Genomic DNA, 20,253 nt, shown 5'->3' on the forward strand with positions numbered 1-20,253 from the left:
TATATTTACACTGAAAAGATCAGTTTAACTACATGAATTTGACTGAGGTTATGGTGTTATCTGTCCTGACTGTGCTCCACACACAATGAATACCTTACAATAATGACTGCACTATGGTGATTTTATAGGTAAGTGGACTTATCTGATTCACAACTCAAAGCTCTACATTCAAATTAAACTCATTTGAATATACAGTAGCCTATCACACAAAACGTTACAGAGCATACACAGACATTCAGAGACATTATAAATTCAGGTCTAGATGTGAGGACCTTTAAATCTTGATTTTACTGCCCAATATTGTAGTATAGCACAATCTTTTGGGTGGATTTTCCCTTTAACTATCAAGGCCACGTCTCCTTTAAATCGAGTTCCATTACGTCATGATATCAATGCGGAAGTATGTACTCAGACAACTAGCACATCAGTTTTGTTTACAAGAGGCATGCAATTTGGTAAGAGTTACAGAGTGTTTTGAGGAAACGTTTTTAACGGTTGGTGACACATTTCCAACGACATGCCCTTCACACGAATCTTCAGTGAAACAGGTTTAATTTCGTAATAGTTTTAACTAGCTAGCTACATTAGCGCAGCTCAACGTTTTCTTAGCTAATGTTAGTTAGCTCGATTTGTTGCCCAATGAGCGATAAGTTTCGGTTTCCTCAGTAACTTTTCGTGGCACTGCTATTACAGTTGGGCGACGAGTTCGGTAATCTGACAGCCGCAGTTTCCTTTTAATCACTGACACTAAAGTTGCCGTCGTTTCTTTTAATTCAGGGAAGCAGCGGAGTTGATGCTGGTGCTCTATGAAGAATCACAGCATGTTTCCCCGCAGCTCTGCACCGAGGGGGCGGACAGCCTACATTAATGGCCTGTACCCACCATCCCCTGTGCCTCGGTACTACGATTACAGCCATCAAAACCGTGCAAGTGTCAACAGGTGAGCCTAATGTGGAAATCAACTCCAATGTGGTGTTAGACCTCAGGGGCAACAGTCAAATAGTTGTAAACGTCGACCCGCGCCTGTCTGTTTTGCAGCTTCCATGCTCCCGGACTAGGGAGATTGCCTACATATGAATGGAAACCCACACCATCTGCCTCGCCAATCCCTCCTCCTCCTCCTCCTCCTCCTGCTCCTCTCCGCACACCAACTATGACCAATGGGCGCAAGTGTGTATTTTTACCATTTATTCATGACTGAATAATCACTGTCTCGTTATGCTATATTTTTAAACTCACTTCCTTTTTTATGAACGCTCGCCTTTAACATATTGCAGAAGAGGTTGAACATACGTGTGTGAAACCTGTTAAACTTTCTGAATTAATGTAATGATTGATTAACGATGATGATCAATGGAAAAAAAGTTTCATTTGTGCGTTGACATTGGTAGTTGACATGATAGGGCCCTGCTCATGTAAGGCTGATTTATGTTAGCAGACTCTGGATGTCTGGAGGAAAAGATAAAATATCAACCTTGTAAATGTCTCTGACTACAATAATAATGGAAGAGACATGATGATCAGTGTTTCTGCATGGCTCTTAAAGGATGAAAGCTGAGTGCTGCTAAAGCTGAGTGAATATGACATTACTCCAAGTTTTTGTTATGACTGTGTCCGTTTGTATGTTATTCCACTTTCATGTTTTCTTATCATTGTGTTTCTTCCAGGCGGCAGAGTGATGAATACAACCTTCATGTTCCAAAGCGCCAACGCCTTGACCCCACTTTCTACCCATCTATCAGCTCCCCTTCAATTCGCGCCCCTCCCCCTCATCATCCTGAACAAGTGGTGGCAGGATCCTCAAGATCAGGTTTTGATTATTTCTATCCCAGGCCCCGGTCCCATCCTCAGCCTCAGACTCCTGCTGTCTCAGAAATCTCCATCAGTCTGCAGACCTATGCTAAGGACAAGGTACTGTGTATTCAGGTGGCTTTAAATCATAGCTTGTGGCATCAAGTCTGACCTCCAGTATACTTGCATGCGGATATCAGATCAGAATCAGAATTCCTTTATTTATCCCCGAGGGGAAATTCTTTACTTGGTTTTGTCAGTGTGCATGTGTCTCGTCCCTTCAGCTGAGTAATCAGATGGTGGAGCTGTTTGAGGCGTGCCAGCAGCAGTCATCTGATTTGGCCCGGAAGGAGATGTGTCGAGCTCGGCTGCAGCAAGACATACAGCGTGTCTATGCAGGTGTGTATGATATACACAACCAAGCTCTGCTCTCACATTCTGTTGTGACTCTTATTTACTTAATGTGTTTCTCACAGTGGCACGACTTTACTTGACTGGATCTTCTATGAATGGATTGGGCTGCCGGAGCAGTGACGCTGATATGTGTCTGGTCATCAAGGGAAATGTGAGTATCTCTGACTCTCGTCCAGAGGTGTGACCCAGTCACTTTTATGCAAGTCATGAGCAAGTCTCAAGTTGAGACTGACAAGTCTCAAGTCTTAAACTTCAAATTTTAATTTGAAATAAATCATAATTATGCACTCTTCATCAAATGTATTACCATTTCTGTTGGCGCACTTTGCATCTTGCAGTTCATTTCTTGTTTACTGGGTTGTTGATAAGATGCACTTGAATGCACCTTGAAGTCCCTGTTGGCACCCCCTCTGCACCGTGAAAGCCATCCAAAACAAGTGCGTGTATGTACAATCACTGATATCCACTTCCTCTGAAACATTTGCATGTTTTTCTTTTTCAGAAAAGACATGATCCCATTTATGTACTCTCTGTCCTCCAGAGGTTGTTCAAATCACTGCGTGAGTAATAACAAACAACTTTATCGAGTATCAAATCATTTAGAATCATTTATTGTCTTCTTAACGTGGCTGGAAAAATTAAAAAAATCAGTGTACCAAAGTGGGGTTTTTTTCCCCACATTTTATGTTCTCCACATGCTTCGCTAGGTGGAGCTATTTGTCAACTGGAAAAAGAGTTTCAGGTTTACAGAAATGGAAACCAAAACTGCCATAAACCCCATGATGTTTGTTTGATTCATAGCATATGTAGAGAAGACTCAGCTGATCAGAGCCAAAGTACCGATCCTCAGGTTCAGAGAGAAAGGCAGGTAAGAGCAAAACAGTCTTTGAAGCCCGTTTTTACACCATCATCAAAGTCAAAAAGAAGCACTAATGTGACTGTTTTACTACTCCTGTTCTCTTCAGTGATCTGGAGTTTGATCTGAATATCAACAACACAGTGGGCATCAGAAACACATTCCTTCTGAGGAGTTACGCCTATGGTGGGTGAGACTTTAACTTTAAAAACTTTCTTGTCTTTGTCTAATTTTAAGGCAGCTGACCAATCGCTGTGTATCTTGGTCCAACCACATGCAGTGCATCTGTTACTTGAAAGAAAGACGAAAACGTTTCTTGTTTTGACCTGCTGTGTTTGTGTGGTCTGTTTCAGCTGATCTCAGGACAAGACCCATGATCCTTGTCGTCAAGAAATGGGCACGGCACAATCAAATCAACGATGCCAGCAAAGGAACGCTGAGCAGCTACACGTTGGTGCTGATGGTGCTGCATTACCTCCAGAGTCAGTACAATCACAGACACAGATGAAATCCTTTTTCATTCCCATTTGTACTTTTTGACTTACTGTGCATCTCGTCTTCTATGTTTTAATTGCAGCTCTTAGAGAACCGGTCCTTCCCTCTCTACAGAGGGACTACCCAGTAAGTGTGTCTATTGTTGTTGAGAGTAAGAGCACAGCAGTGGTTGATTGAGCTAGAAAGCGCATGAAGAAAACGTGACGGTTTGGACGAACGTCAGTGAATCAGAAAAATAACACATTGTATTTTGACTGTTCCATAGCAGTTGTGTCCTTAAAACTCAAGCCTCTGCTCAGCCCTCTGGATTTTGTGTGAATACATTTGAAGGGCAGGCTTCATCCTGCCTCTCTGCTTCTGCCTGTTCCCATGCAGCTCACACAGACACACTTACAGCTGTTTGTTACAGACAGAGGGTAGCGAACTTGGTTGTTATGTTTTTTATAGAAGCCCAAACTCGAGCTGTTATTGGTCGGGGCCTCTGCAATGCTGCACAGAGGCTGTTGTCCAGAAACACAGCAAAATACTTAGAAAACACAAAAATACAACCAGAGGACAGGATCACTGCAGAGTGATGAAATTGCTGCATGTTGTTCCTTTAAATGAAATAGTATGTTAAGTAGGCAAATGGTGAAGAGAAATGCCTTACAGACACTTCTTTCTGTTCTTATCATCTGTTTCTTATTGATATTTCTCCATCACTTTAACTTTGCTTCATCAGTCACATAGAAAATTACATACTGAAAAGGTTCTTAGTTTCAAGTGCTTTTGTCATGTACTCTAATTTTCAGGAGTGTTTTAATCCTTTAATGGACATTGACACAGTTCCAGAGGCACCCAAAGACATCCCCCCCTACATCTCAAGAAACCAGTCCTCCCTGGGAGAGCTGCTTCTGGGCTTTCTCAAATACTATGCCACACACTTCAGGTATCTTCCAAGGACATCAAATTACTGAGTCTAGTGTTTCAGATGCACCCATGGTTCTTTTGCCTCCTCATTTTCTTGCTCCCATTCCTCATCTCCTGCTCCATTGGCCAACTTCTTCTCCCCGTCCAGTCCCCTGTCTCTTTCCTGCATCCTCTTCTCTGGTTTCATGTTTCTGTGTGAAGGACAAGAGCAGGTGGGACCTTTGGCCTTACATAGCACTAACACGACATGCCATGATCCCTGTGTTTGCAATATGTGTCACCTGTGTGTTGCCATGCCACAGTTGCAAGGTTTAAGTAAAACTTACCATGCAAACTTGTACTTATTTTTCCATTTTACAGTATTAAAAACTCAAACATCTCACACATACTGAGTGGCTTTGCATTTTTAGCCTTTGGTGTACATGTACTTTACATCTGCAAAATCTTTTTTACCTCCTTCCCACCTTTTATGACAGAGCACTGTTTCATGTAAATAAACTCCAACTGTGAACTTGCAAGACTGAAATCCCTTGTCCCCTTCTCACATTATCACATGCCACCATTGTATCTTTGACAATAATAAGAATGCTTCACATTATCTTTTCCAAGCAAGTTTAATTTGTATACTGCACTGAGTTAAACTAAAACCAGCTGATGCCTGGAAGTTAGAAGATTTATCTAGAACAGTACCCCCTTTGTTTATTGGCAGTAAAGGTTCCACATGTTGTAGTTAATTAGCGACTGGTATGATCCTTGAGGACCTTGGTCATTGTGTTTATTTTTTCATGGAATTTGCACTAAATCATCTCTTTTTTGCGCAGGTGGGATAAGCAGGTGATCTCCGTTCGAGAGGCCAAAGCTTTGCCCAAGAACAATTCTCAAGAGTGGAGAAACAAATTCATTTGTGTGGAAGGTAAACAACTCAGTGGGCACAACATGTCACTGCCGCCGCCACCACTTACCACTGGTGCATCAGTGTGAGAAATGCTCATATTACAGCACGTATTCAGTGAGTCAAAGATAATTCCTTTTGTTTCAGAGCCATTTGAAAGAAATAACGTCGCCAGGGCAGTCCACGAGAAGATCAAGTTTGATGCCATTAAAGCTCAGTTCGCTGAGGTACGTGCCTGTCCTGATAACTGTGTTGCATTCAAATTTTCTTTCTTCCTCCATGTCGCTGTGGGCCAGTCATGAGTTATTCATAACCCTCCTGCTTCTCATCTCTATCTGTGCCTGTGCAGTCGTGTCGGATACTGCAGCAGAGGAAGGACCTGAACTCCATCCTCCCAGTCAGAGCCGTCATTAATGAGGAGTCGTCCAGAAGATAAGGGATTCCTCTAATTAGACGAGTTAACGGGAGTCTTCTACCTCGAGACAGGCCCGTCTCCAGAAACAAAGAGAGACCTTTGGGATGTGCTAAGAGGGGAGTCCTGACTCCTGCAGCCTCTGCTCCTCATAGCCAGAAAGACTCTGGGACTCTGAATGCCTGCCTTGGCCACGCACAGGCTGTACGTCTTGTGGCATTATGTGCTGAAAACTCATTCTCAAATGCTTTGCAGAGTTTGCCAGTCTTTTGTAGTTATTATAACCTATAATAAAAATACAATATTTATGTATTGTCACCAGAGGGACCTGAAATTATAATCTGGTGACAGAGAGATGCTGCAGTGAAGCAGCATAATTATGGTCAGTGTTATTAGAGATGGTTATTGCTGCTACCTGGCTCCCCTTCCCAGTGCACATGGCATCCCTGGGAAGAAGTTAAGTCTACTGACAAAGTATGAAAAGACAAAATAGCACCTGCAGCCTGCTGATATTTGGAACTATCTTAAGTGAAAGCAACTGAATTTAGGTTTGAAGGTTTCAAAGCAAGTTTGTCTCCTGTAATCTCAGTTTTAGTTACATCCATACTGCACAAGGTCAGTTTTGAAGACATTTTGTTTCCACCACATATATGTACAGTGTATATAGTATATTGTCTTTAGGCTGTCTGGACCAATTTGTAACATAAAAGGCATTTTTCTATTTTTCTAGGTCACAAGTGAAGCTATTGTAAGATTAAGCACTTTTGTCTACAGCTGCATTAAAGACCCTTTTTCATCTGCACCATTTTTACACGTCTAAGCTCCACCAAAAGAGACGTTTGTTATTAAATGATGTTTTAGTTAGCATCATAATTTAAGTGATTTTTTTCCCTTAAACTGGCATAAGGCTGACACTGTCATTTTAGTTCAGCATCTACTTGATTTATTTGGAAAAAAATGTGTTATTCACTAATTTTCAGTTTACCTAATACATAAATTATTTGAAAAAGTTACATCTTATTATGTTATTTTCTTTACTTTCTTTTTAATGTTTTTTTCCTCAGCTCTTTATGTACATTTTGTACATTACTGGCTTTTAAATGTTTATTTAAAAAATGAATCTCTGAAGACATATGATTGTTTTCCTTTTATATTTTTGAGCTCTGTGTGAAGCCCACTGAGTTCTTGCCTGTGCTAATAGAAGTGCCAAAATCACAATAAATTGTACACTGACTTTTTTTTCTTTTTTATTCTGCAGCAGTTATTCATGTGCAGATCTGTTGAGTATTTGACAAAGTGTGGTTTAATTTTATAGCAGTTTCTTATGCAAAATGGTATAGAAGTCATTTCTGTGGTGTGGGATGTGGGTTAAAAGTTAAAAATCAAACTCTAATACACAGGAAATGAAGTAAGTTCAGTCAGGAAGTCTACCTTTACTCTCATTCATTCTCAATGCTCTCTTACTCTTTCAGTTTAACCAACCAAATTTTGCTTTGATTACAGTCAGTCAATCATGGTGTGTCATTGGGAAACGTGAAATCTGTTCTCTCTGTTTCTGTCAGCTGTCAATTCAGTGTGAAATCATTGCGACCTTCCTCCATCTTCATTCACCTGCAGTTCATCGTATCCAGTGCCCAGGTTAAGCTGATCAGAGTCCACCCCTCGTCTCATCTGGATCGTCAGCGATACCCCAACCTCATCACCATCAGTTCCCAAACTATTCACGTCTTCACTTTTAAAGTACGGTGATATCACAAAGTTGCCAAAGACTCATGTTTCCAGTCTTCTATTGTGCAAATTGTCAAGAAAATATGATTCATGCGCTTAGAATGAAGTCTCTCCTGACTGAACTTTGCTTAACCCTGAACAGATACTGATCATAAGCATGAATTTAACCCTGTGGATCTGGAGCAAACATGGTCTCTCTGACAGCATAAGGTCAGATGTCATCTGTGGACCCCAGGAAGAGAAACTGTTGTGTTGCTAGTGGCTAATTTTGTCTTCTCAAGGTAATGCAGTTTATCTACAATCTTCATGTGCTGTGCTGTCTCTGAGTACGCTAAAGGTGTTTGTGATTTATAGGCCTTAATGATTACAGGATGACTCATGCATATCTGCACCCCTTGTTCTGGTGTTCCCTGCAGCCTCCCCTGGCAGCTCCTGTGTTGATTGTTTTTTCTTGCGGTTTGATGCCTTATTACACCTAGTTTTATGACTTCTGCAGGGTGGCATTACTGCTAGGCTGTCTCTGTGTGTGTGTGTTTGCGTGTGTGTGTGTGAGTGTGTGTGTGTGAGGTCCTGTTTAGTGTTGCTACCAGCAGCATGGGAGACCAAGGGGTACTGTTTCAGCCCATGGTCTATATTTAACTTGGCAGGGGGGGATTTTGATCTTAAAGTCATACAGTCTCATTCAGCTGTTAGCCACTGGCGTCATCCAAAAAAACAATGATTTCCTCAGATTTGTAATACTCTTTTTAATAACAGGTTTGCAAGCTAACTTCTTCAAGTTTGTTATCAAAACGCTTAACTTAAGACTAAGTGAAACCGACCCTCTCTCATTGCTTTGCCCCTCTCTGTCTCTACACCCCTCTTTTCATTCCCCACTCAAATCTATTTCTGTCCCCGGCTGAGTCAGATGGATAGCTCCCAACTTAGAATGACACAAACAGGCAGACCAACCCTTCAAAATCAGAGTTGCTGAAAACATCAAGAGAACTCTAAAATATACAGAAAAGACAATATAAAGGGTGGATATTACCAAGATGGAGGAGTGCGAGGGTCTGGACTCAGAGATGACAGAGCTGCACGAGTTTCAGTCTGAGGCTTCAGAGGCCACCAGTCAGGACGATGAAGATGAAGTGGAAGAACTGCAAAACAGGTGCTTTTTACGTACTGGATCTTTCTCGCCGAATAACCCGAATTGTGGCTCACTTGGTGTCTTTCCTTTCTGGGAGATCTTAACATGAAATGTATGAACTAGAGAGAAACCAGCTGTTTCTAGACTTCTTAGTTCAGATACATTTTGCTGTACAGAGAGAAAAGTGAAATTGTGTCTGTGTATGGAGTTTGACACTGGACATGTGTATCCAAGGGACACAAAGCAGAGCTCAGCTACTTTCATTTAATACATTAAATTACCATCTGTTCTTCAGTTCATACAAGGAAAAGCCAGGGCAGCACTACAGGCAGCTCTTTTCCAATATTTGGTGATCACCATCCCATATTTTACATCTCAATTATCATGTTTCATGCTGGGTGCTCTAGCTATCCTTGCCATGTCATAAATAGTAGAAGACATTGATATGTTGAATGTATCTGGGGAGGCCAGGCATCTTCTCTCTAATGTTACATGAATGACGCTTTGGGTCGTCACCTTGCAACATCGCAGTGCTCAGAATGCATTTCATCATTATTTTTCCAGCTCATCACTCAGATTGGCAGCCTAGCACCAGACACCTGGTCTAACACCGAGATTGACACTCCTATAATCTTGAGAATAGATCATCAGGTGTTAATATGCTTTCAGCTCAGATTTGCTAACTCACCTCAGGTGCAAAATGTGAATGTGCTTTCAGTTCTAGTACATCTCACTCAGGTATGTTTTGATTTGATTCATTGGTTTGTTCTCATCTTGTATTTCCACGACCCGAGCCAAAAGGATCTCCTCTTGCAGTAAGACTGTTTAGTCATGCCCTTCGTCTTGTGAACGGCACAAACAGTCTCTTCTCCTTCTTCTAACTCTGTCCATTTCTTTGCCCTCCAGTCTTCGAGAGGTTGTGCAGGACCAGTCTGTGAAGCCCAAACTCCAGTGCCTGATGGTAGATCCATCGTTCTCCATGGTAACTGTTCAGAGCGAGGACAGTGGTATTGTTTGGGAGACAGCCTCTAGCCGCTGCTCTACACCCTGGGCCTCTGAGACCAGCTCCATCTCTGAAGCCTACAGCATGGAGGGCTCTGGAGCTGCAGGAAAGATCACCATCGTCTTTGATGAGGAGAAAATTGTCCGCAGGAGGACTAGGTCTGGCGGAAGGAGCAGCAGGCTGGGCGACAGGCTGAGCCGACCTGGCAGTTCAAGATCGGCTTCAGCTCTGGGAGTGGAGCGACTGGAGATGGCAGAGGTTTCCATTCCCAATGTCAAACAGGAGAAAACTGAAACAGAGCCGGAGTTGGAGGAAATCAAAAACAAAGATCAGCAGCTGTTTAGTTTGATTTCAGAAGGTTATGAAATTCTCAACATCAGAGTCCCCTCCAAACTTCCCACTGTGGATGAGGAGGAGAGCACAGAGCTGCAGGACAATTTGTCTTATTTGGACCAGACTCCAAAGATCAGGTCTCGAAACCACCACGACTGGGCACTGCAACAGAATCATGTCCTGCAAGAGGAGGGAAAAATACTGGATCATCAAGAGGTATTTACTGATTTATCCACCTGAGAGGTTTTAATAATGTTTTATTTGTAACACTTCTGAACACCGATTTTGGTTCCATTTCTCAGACATTTGTGTGTCATATCATACCCATGATATGCAATGACTGGTGATTGTGATCCTTTCTCAGCCCACAGAGCAAGAGTCTCCTCAGCTGTCTGCTGACACAGAGCTCGGACACACACCTGCTCAGAAAGACAGCACCGGCGACATAGATTACTTTGAGAAGTTTACCCTGGTTGATGTGGTGGTTCCTGGGGAACAAGCTCTAGAGCAGCAGGTGGCAGAAGAACATGCAGTGAAACCCCAAGTAGTGGAGGAAAAGCCTGCTAAAGACACAGGTACAGACAGGCTCTCTGCGTCAGAAGAATCCTTTGTCTTCGTTGCAGATGTGGACATAGTTGGAGAACACCTGGATGAGGTGTTCTATGGAGAAGGTGCTCCTGCTGATGCACTTCAGCGGAGAGAAGATGATGAGGCAGAGGGTGGAGCAGGGATGAGAATGAGAAGAGAGAGTCAGAGATCTGCAAAGGAGAGTGGCTCAGTGTTGTTTGGGAGTGAAGAGACCATCCTCACACCCATCTTTATCTCCCCTGGTCCCCCCAAGATCATTGATCCCATCCTGCTGGAGGAGCCCACTGCCATGTCCTTCATGTATTCAGACCTGTATGAGGATGCAGTAGGTGAGAGGAGGAAGAGTGACGAGGAATACTCTGAACCAGAGAGTGTGACCTCTGAAAAGTCTTATAAGAGACGTCTGTCAGATTCAGAGGAGGCCGACGGGTACCTGGAGAAGTTTATTTTGAAGGATGAAACTCCCACAGTGGACATTCAGTCAGAGTCAGTGGAGGATAGGAGGGAGGGGAGGATTATGTGGTCACAGAATAAGTTTGAGATGACAGGATGTTTAACACGAGTGGTCAAAGAAGAAGATGAGGATAAGACAAAGACTGAGGAACCAAAGACACTGGAGGTCAGTGTAGAGGATAGGAATGAAATAGACAGGGAAATAGTTACAGACACAGAAAAGGAGAGGGACAAGATACAACCTTCAGTGGTGACTGAAGAACAGACTGTCATAGAAGGTACAGAAGAATCAATTCAGGAGTCGAAACTGAGAGAGGATCAGATGGAGGATCGAGAAGTGAGACAAGAAGCAAAGAGTGACCAGACTGAGCCTCCTGATAGCAGCATTGATGAGCTACTTCCAACATCTCTACAGGTGGACTGTAAAGAAGAGAAAACAGAGCATCAGAGAGAAGAGCCAGCAGAAACAACTAGTATAACTGAAACTGCGCAGCTATGTCAGACGCAAGAAGTGGCAGAAATAACAACTCAAGCAGTTAGAAATGCTACAGAGGAAACAGCTGTGATGGGACCTGTAAGCAGAGAGGTGCCTCACATCGCTGGTACATCTGAAATACCAAAAAAAATCAGTGTGAGGAGTTTGTCTGAGGAGGCAGCTGCTGATGAAACGGTAGTAACTGAGGCCATAGGAGAGGCCCCAGCCGAAGTGAAACAACCTGAGCTTGAAGGACAGGAAATGCTCACCTCTACTGAAATAAAGACCTTAGCTGAAACATCATGTTGTCAGGAAGAAGAGGCAGCAGAAGCTGCTCCTGAAGATGTTGCACCTGTTGAGGTTATTACAGACTGTGATGCTTCAGTGCATGCGGTAGTGGAGGTCACGGAAAAGGCAGTGGATGAAAAAGAGATCCAAACTCAAGTTCAGATTGATCTTCAGGAGGTAAGAAGAGTGGAGCCAACAGATGGTCAAACAGCAGCTTGTGAAGGAGCAGAAGAACATGAAGCTCGAACAGAAGAAACTGCAGTTGAGAACCAAGTGATTGAATTTCTCAGAGAGGCTGATCAGGAAGTTAAAACTGAGATTTCATGTGAAGTAGGTGACTGTGTTGTGCCAGAAGAAGTCAAGACAGATTCAGATAAGAAACAGCAACATATTGTTGATACCAAACAGCTTCAACAAGAGGAGTCAGTGACGGACACTGAGTCAGACCACACAAAGCTGATACCCACAAAGGAAACTGGGGATAATGTTCAGGGGACGGTGAATATGGGCGATGAGTTAATCCTCCTTGTCCCCAAAGGACAAGCTGTAGAGATGGACATAGAGGTCAATCATTGGTCAGAGAAAGAGATAGGTCATACAGTAGTTCTCTCTGAACCTGATGCCACATGTGAATGTCTCATACCACCTGAAACTACCACAATATGCCCAGATACTCCTCTGGCGCCTAATAAAGAAACAATGACAGAGCAGAAACAAGAAGTAAAATCAAAAATTGTTCTAAGAGAAGAATCACTACCCGGAAATGAGCCAGACAGTAGGTACTCTCCTCCTGTGCCTAAGGAGGAGGCCAGCACAGAGGAGCAGAAGGTTGAGAGGGACTTTGGAAAAGATGAGGCCATGTTTTCCCCTCTGAGAAGCTTCATTCCCCAGGAGGATTTGTCTGGGCTTCACAGAGAGGATATGTGGTCAGAAACAGCAGAGGTAGAAGAAAAGACATTGATGCACAAGGCGGAAGATGCTCCAGAAGCATATATTGTTAAAGAGGATTCACGTCCAGAGGCGGGTCTGCACAAAGGAGATGTAGGGCAAAAGATGGAGCAAAGTGACTTTGCAGAGGCTCCAGAGATGATGGTTGAGGAGCTGGGATATGAGATGGTATCTGAACATGATGCGAAAGAGATGAGGGAGCCTGAAACACGGAGAGAAGCAAAGGAAACAAAACCCGAGGCTGGTCAGGAAGAGAGGATGAGGATGGAGGTGGAGAAGGATGAGGAAGTCTTTGGTCCCTCCACAGAAGAAGAGCTTATGGAGGCTGACTATGAAATCATTGATGCAGAGGAGGAGAGACAGGCCCGACTGGCTGCCGAGCTCCAGGGGATGGACTGGTTCTGTCTCACCTGTGGATGTCTGCTGTCAGAGGACGAATGTGTTTCTGGAGAGCATCACAGCCACGAGGTGACTGGTGTGGACAAAGCCTACCAGGAAGTCAAGGTAGTCTACAACACGAATACAAACCTGATTTTTTTGACATATATTAATTATTTGTTTATGATAAGGGTTGTTGGAGCTGTTTCACCCCAAATTACTCTTCTCTTCTGTGTGTCAAAAGAAATACACACTCAGTTGCCAGTTCATTAAATACACTAAATCCAATACACGTTTAACACAACAGTCCTGCAATAAATCCTGCTCTCGTGACATGCCGTTAATAACTATCAGCTTTCCCCGCTGTTTTTAATAAGTGCTGTTTATGTGCTGCGGTCAGTGCATAACATTAACAAATGATGTACAAATGAGTTAGATATAATTTTATAGCTTTGTGGACATGTACTGTATGCTGTGCCAAAATATTAAATATATATTAAAAGGATTAGTTCAACATTTTGGGAAATACTCTGTCTTTCTAGGAGAAAATACACATATTTTCCAAAATGTTGAATTCTTCCTTTTACAATCAGACAACACAGTATTCTTTTCTTTTTGTTCCGTCTCTAGCCTCAAAGTCGTCACAGTGTCTGTAGATTGCATGTTTCTGACGTGACAGCAGCAGTTCTCATGTCTGATGGCCTGCTGTACTCAAAGCTGCTCGGCATTGTGCAGTTTAGCAGTATTAATACAACACACAGTTATGATTAACACACACTTTACTGGCATTATGATCATCATATAATAAACTGGTCCTAAACTAGCTGGCTGTAATTTTTCCGTCAATGCGGGAAGGCTGCGGCCAAGCACATTGAGCTGTTGTGATGTAATGCTCTGCTTTGATCAGTGGAAAGGTCCAGTGTGACATCATCAAGTGGAGACTGATATGTGATCCGTTCACACACACTGCACACACACCCTGCTCTCCACTGCAGTCCTTAGGGGTCGGCACAGGGTTAGCCATCTGTTTTTTGTTAATGTGCATTAATGTTACGGCACCTTCGAGCAATCTAAAGAAAAAAATGAAAAATCTTTTTGTTGTCTTTTGCCTGCGGCTTTCCAAAAGCCATTTGTCTTGGCAAACTTGTTTTCTTAAAATAATTTGAGAAAGCTGCTCACTCTTCAGTCATCAGCGGAGATAATATTCAGTTTTCCATTGTCTTTCTGTAATCTGTGAGGATACATTTGACAATGTGAGTGACATATTTGAATTTTATTTGATAAACAATAACAGTAAAGTATCTGGCTTCTAAATCAATGGAAAGCTGGAACAAACTGAGAATGATCAAATGTCATTTCCAGATGATATTTCAATCGTATCTTGTGTTTGTGCGAGTTGTGTTTATGTGAAACACTGACAGCTGGACTGTAAATAAGACAAAGATCAAAGCTAATGCAGGGCTGACTTCAGCAACGAGAAGTGCAGTCTATTCAGATGCTCCGCAGAGGGGAAAATCAATCCTGACAAGTTGATCAAAACAGCTCAGCAAACTGTATCCAGTCCAGTTCCCCGAGCTAGAATGTGCAGTACACTCTCACACTTCTTCAGGCATGGATATGCACAAGTACGCTCACACATTGCTCCACACACACACACACACACACACACACACACATACACACACACACACACACACACACACACACACACACACATACACACACACACATACACACACACACACACACACACACACACACACACACACATACACACACACACATACACACACACACACCTATTTTCTGACTCTTACTGGAGAGGCAGTCAGCCTCAGAAGGAGCTGGGAGCGTTGAGTATCCACAGCTTGACCGAGTTAAATGTGAGCTGTCACTGTTAAGGTGGTGACAGGGGATTTCCACCATTGCTACTCCAGGAATATCCTCCCTGATAATTCTCCTTAAGGCTGCACAAAGCACCATTTTAACCTAAAGATTAGTCTGTTTAATCAGTCGAAATAATAACAACAGAAACGAGAGTCCCCATTAACTGGGACCCCACAGAGCCGTAAGATTTTGTGGTTCACGAATCGCCTCTGGTGGGACATTTCTAATACCTATAAGTGATGAATTAAATCTTTAGAGCAGGCGAAAACTCAGTGCAGAGAAAGAGAGTTAGTAAGTTCGATTTACTGACATGATGAATGTGCTGTAGAAAATGTTTGTGGTTTCTACCAATAAGGAGGAAGAAAGTGAAGGGGAGGTGCAGTTTACTGATGTTACACAAGTCCTGAAAAAGTAAAGTCAGCCAGGATTGTAGCGGGGCAGAAAACACTGCTGCATTGTTTTTGACTGATACAATTTCCAACAGTTTAGCCAAGAAAATAAGGTCATGAATAGAGGCTTGTAGGGCTTTTCTTATCTGCCGGGTCTAAACAGAATCCAATCTCCATCCAGCATATAAAGAATGTGAGATAAGGTCTCAACTCCAAGATTATAATCTTATAATCTTCCTCACTAGACAGTCTGAACTTTCTCAAATGCTTGGCAGAGTAAGTAAAAGGCCCGAGTCAGTTAACAATGACAATTCACAGATATGGAGATATTTCGTATCTGCAGGTATCTTTGCTATCACAGTTGACTGTGTCAACCGAAACTGATAACATCAGATATGTTGCACCCTAACCAGTGACTCCACACCACTTGCTTTCCATTATTACCTTTCAAATAGTGATGGTAATGATACGGTGATGTGCCTCACAGTACGAACCCCGAGAGATCAGCCACACTTTGTGATTTTGTTTTGATTCACAGCTGTGCCGTTATCCCTTCCTGCTCGTTTCTAAGTGTGAAGATGTGCAGTTTTATCATCAGTCAGTTGTAATGACCGTCTTTAGCTCAGGGAATAGGGCGACGTTTGTCTTAAAACAATACTCATGACAGGCACCTGAGTGCATTTCAAGAGCTCTGTTTGTTCCTCCTCTATACAGAGCATAAAGAAATTCCATCGATTTCAATGTAAGCGATGAGGGACAAAACCCTCAGTTCTCACTGTGTGTAAAATGCATTCTGAATTTCAGCTGAAACTAATATGAAGCTTCAGCAGTCTGAGCAAGCAAAGAAACACTGCCTGGGGAAACAAAAATAGGAATTTGACACTAAAAGACTGTAATTTAAAAACAAAACAAAAACCTGTAGAAATTATCCTACTCTGGACACAAATTCACAATGACAAAATGGTGATTGTTTTGAGATAAAGACAATGTGAACCTGTTTTTCTTTCCTGGTTGTACATCGTTGTCAGAGGCTCTGGAGTACTGCATAAATATGACATTTCACAAATGTTTTTTTTTTGTTTGTTTTAGGAGAAGCTGAGCGACTGGATCTCAGAGCTTCAGGGGAGATCGGAGAACATCGAGGACCTGGTGTCTGAGCTTGAATTGGCCTACAACTCTGTAGAGGTACGCTTCACTGTAATACATACATGACAATCTTTAAATGATATGATACACATCCTAATATGAATATTTTTGAATATAATCTCTCTGTTCCTGAGCAGGATCAGTGTGTGGAGACCGAGGCCACAATGCAGGCGCAGAATGAGGAGATGATGGCTCTGGTGATGGAGCAGTACAACAACATGTCCATCAGCATGGAAGAGGAGAAGAAAGCCAAGCTGGAGCAGCTATATGACCAGATTGTCTCCTTCCAGGACAGCATAGACTCTGCCAAGGCCACTCTGGAGACCACGGCCAGAGAGGCTGAGACTGATGCACGGGTGAGTCCTGAGGGTATTGAGGTTTCGGCCGGCAGATTCGGCCAATGATCAGAGTTTATATGTCAAATTCCTAATAAATCCCTCTTCACACTGTTCTCCCACTAGTCACCTGAAGACATTCATGCAAGGTAAAGTGCTTTCAGTGAATGGCGTGTGAGTGTGATTCTAACCTTTTACTGTACAGTGATAACCAGTACAGTTTGATGCTTGATTTGCGGAGGAGCTTCAACACATCTAGCATGCCAAAATGCTGAATATTCAGTTGTTGGGGGTAGCTTTCCCATTTCAAGCTCAGGATGTTAAGATTTAAAACACTGGCCTGTGGTTGTGGCCAAAGCTTAAATACTGTTGTTGTGTGGTCAGGCTCAAGGCAGCTCTGGATTCAGCCATGTCACTGGAGCTGGGTCCCAAGGGACTACTGGTGTTCGAGGATTATGCCAAGGGCAACACTTCCAGTGCCCAGGTCGCACAGCGCAAGGGTATCCCAGGTACAAACACGTTTCTGCAGCCACACCTGACAGCTACAAGACATCTTGTGTCATGTGCACGTATGTGGAAGTCATGGATGGTGTATGTCTCCTGGTGTGTGCCTCAGTGCCTCAGAGGCCCACTCTGCAGCCTCAGGAGCCGGGCTCAGCCACCAGCACCAGTGTCACTGTTTACTGGAAAGTCAACCCTGGAGATATCATAGACTGCTTCCAGGTCTACTGCATGGAGGATCCACAAGGAGGTAAACGTTTTTTTTTACTGCTCCCCATTTAAAATGACATGTAATGTAAATCCTCTCAACACATTATTTCTCCAAAGTGTCTGGCACAGCTGCTGCTTTCTGAGTCACTGAATACCTGCATACAAACATAGCATGTGTGTTGTGGCTGCTGTCCTCCGCAGCCGTGTCAGAGGAGTACCGTGTGACGGTGAAGGAAAGTTACTGTGTCCTGGAGGAGCTGGAGCCCGACAAGACCTACAAGGTGTGGGTGATGGCTGTGAACTACACAGGCTGCTCCCTGCCCAGCGAGAGGCTCGCCTTCAGAACCGGTCAGTCCACACATTGAAGCTGAATTTGCAGTGATATAATGCTAAAATTGGAAATCATTTCAGTTTGTACTGGAGATTAAATTTGGTTTGTCACTGTTCAGCTGAGGTTTCTGTTATATTGAAGTATGTGCAATTTTTTAGACTCTTCAAAGCCAAATGTGAGTTTTACACTAATATTGATCACTTGTTCTCTTTCTGGCAGCTCCATCAGTGCCAGTGATTGATACAGAGCGCTGCACTGTCATGTGGGATTCAGCAACGCTGCGATGGAGCTCAGCAAAACAGACTCCCGAACAGAGTTACAGCTTAGAGTACTGCCGCCAGTATGAACTGGAAGGAGAGGGGCTCAGGTAGGTACCCAGACAGACAGTCAGAAAAGTCATTTAAGTCTGTGATTTGTGATTACTGATTAGGAAAGCCAGTCAATTAAACAGTCCACGCCTCTTACATAAACAATTAAGACACAATTAAGCTCCTTGCATAAGCTAACTGGTCAAGAAGCTACAGTAAAATACTTATACTTAAATACTACACAGACACATATTGATGTACTAATGTTTATTCCTTTCATTTCTGTGTGTGTGCCTGTATGTGTGGTCTGTGTGTGTGTGGCTTATTCAAAGGTCCATCTCAGGTATCAAAATCTGTGAACAGAAGGTTCTCCTGCAGCCCAATGAGAACTACCTGTTTTACATCAAAGCTGTGAATGAGGCTGGAGCCAGTGAACAAAGCGAAGCTGCACTCATTTCCACCAAAGGTAACAAGGCTCACTCTCAAAGTGTCTTTGTACTTCTATTGTGTGTAACTCTACACATGTACATTTTCATATTCTTTTCTCTGGGCTGTTACTGTCTTCAGGGACAAGGTTCCACCTGCTGAAAGCCTCCGCTCACCCCGCTCTGGAGCTGTCAGTGGACCAGACCACCCTGCACTACTGTCGCAATGCGCCTGAAAACACACCATCTACAGACAAACAGTGAGTTTTGTAGGTCTGCTCCTATAGCTCTTCAGACCTCTCTTATTGAATAAATGTAAACCTGATTTTGTGTGTTTTCTAGATGTCCATCCATCCTGGGGGAGTTGCTGCTGGCACGGGGACGTTACTACTGGGAGACCATTGTGTCAGGAAGCACAGCTTACAGACTGGGGGTGGCGTACAGCACAGCCAATAGAAACAGCTCACTAGGGGAAAACAGCCTGTCCTGGTGTTTGCAGTGTATCCCTACACCATCAGGGTACGTATCAAACATTTTCAGTTTGCTATCACTTACCTTCACAGTTTTGGTCCAAACCTTCCTCTTCTTTGCTCTCCTGCTCTGTCCAGCTGCAGCTATCGGCTGCTTCACAATGACGTTCAGTGCACTGTGTTTGTGACTGAGATGCCTGAGCGAGTGGGAACTCTCCTGGATTACCAACACGGTCGTCTGTCTTTCTACAACGCCCAAAGCGGTCAGCTGTTAGGCACTTTCCGACAGCGCTTCACCCGGTCCTGCCACCCTTCTCTGGCCCTGGAGATGCCAGGCAGCCTGGAGGTCAGCATGGTGCCGGAGGTGCCGGAGTTCACCAAGGACAGCTAGCTCTGCCATCTGCCATGTTGGACATTTGTTGATTTTAATAATAAAATGGTCATTGTTGCATTACTAAAAAAAAAAAAAAGAATCACAAATATGACTGGAGATAAAATATGATATGATATCAGTACGTTAAAGGCAGAAGTCATCATCGTCATCATTTTTTGTTTGTCTGTTTTGTCTGATTGAACAGTAATTCAATTCAACTTTTTTTTTGGTAACATAAATGAAATTGTAAATATCAAAAACAGGGCGAGTGTAAATGAATGATGACTGTGTGAAATATAACTGAATTGCAATTTAACGCCTTAATTTTTTTTTTTCACAGGTGAATACCTTGTGAAGTGAAATGTTGTGTATCATTTGGTAAATCTGATCATGACATATGTTGATGTGACACTTTTGTACTGTTTTGTAAATGTGTTTTCTCCTCTTTGTTTAAACCCTTATTGCACACACACTGTCTCATTACTAGAACAAACAGCATTTAAGGCCTTTTTTTTTTTTTTTATCAAACTTTAACCACAGAAACATACTGTAGCACTTTGAACTGTTTCATATTGTGAATTTGTGTAAATAACTTTTTAAACAGATGTGATCACTTCTATATTTTCACAGCGAGCAGCAAAGTTGTTTTCCTTTCCCTGTCTTGTAAACTGATTTTCATGCCTAAGCTGAATGAACGTTTATTTTTCTATTTGCACAGCCGGACTGATAGTGTGATTTGAGTTCGCTTCTCACATTCATCACCACTAGAGGTCCTCAGTACTCCAT

The 20,253-nt window shown here is 42.9% G+C and overlaps 2 protein-coding genes across 3 annotated transcripts; both read left to right on the forward strand.

The window, feature by feature from the left end:
* Nucleotides 1–371: 371 nt before the first annotated feature.
* tent2 (terminal nucleotidyltransferase 2) lies at nt 372–7,003 on the forward strand. 2 transcript variants are annotated; one of them, XM_046387233.1, is made up of 15 exons: nt 372–455; nt 778–940; nt 1,039–1,170; nt 1,668–1,911; nt 2,076–2,190; nt 2,268–2,356; nt 2,708–2,765; nt 3,007–3,073; nt 3,171–3,247; nt 3,415–3,543; nt 3,639–3,682; nt 4,348–4,484; nt 5,287–5,378; nt 5,505–5,584; nt 5,707–7,003. In XM_046387233.1, the coding sequence occupies exons 2-15, from the start codon at nt 807–809 to the stop codon at nt 5,791–5,793; spliced, it is 1,485 nt and encodes a 494-aa protein (XP_046243189.1). In that variant the 5' UTR covers nt 372–455; nt 778–806; the 3' UTR covers nt 5,794–7,003. The 2 variants fall into 2 exon arrangements, with proteins under 2 accessions (XP_046243189.1, XP_046243190.1); XM_046387234.1 differs by having other exon boundaries at nt 408–548.
* A 1,232-nt stretch (nt 7,004–8,235) lies between these two features.
* Nucleotides 8,236–19,985, forward strand: cmya5 (cardiomyopathy associated 5). Its single transcript, XM_046387232.1, has 14 exons — nt 8,236–8,647; nt 9,533–10,178; nt 10,327–13,218; nt 16,458–16,553; nt 16,652–16,870; nt 16,976–16,998; nt 17,234–17,358; nt 17,466–17,600; nt 17,762–17,908; nt 18,111–18,258; nt 18,532–18,665; nt 18,767–18,884; nt 18,967–19,143; nt 19,233–19,985. Exons 1-14 carry the CDS (start codon nt 8,532–8,534, stop codon nt 19,483–19,485), a joined length of 5,229 nt encoding a protein of 1,742 aa, XP_046243188.1. The 5' UTR covers nt 8,236–8,531; the 3' UTR covers nt 19,486–19,985.
* The last annotated feature ends 268 nt before the right edge of the window (nt 19,986–20,253 follow it).

This window comes from Scatophagus argus, chromosome 4, assembly GCF_020382885.2.
Source record: "Scatophagus argus isolate fScaArg1 chromosome 4, fScaArg1.pri, whole genome shotgun sequence".
NCBI lineage: Eukaryota > Metazoa > Chordata > Actinopteri > Scatophagidae > Scatophagus > Scatophagus argus.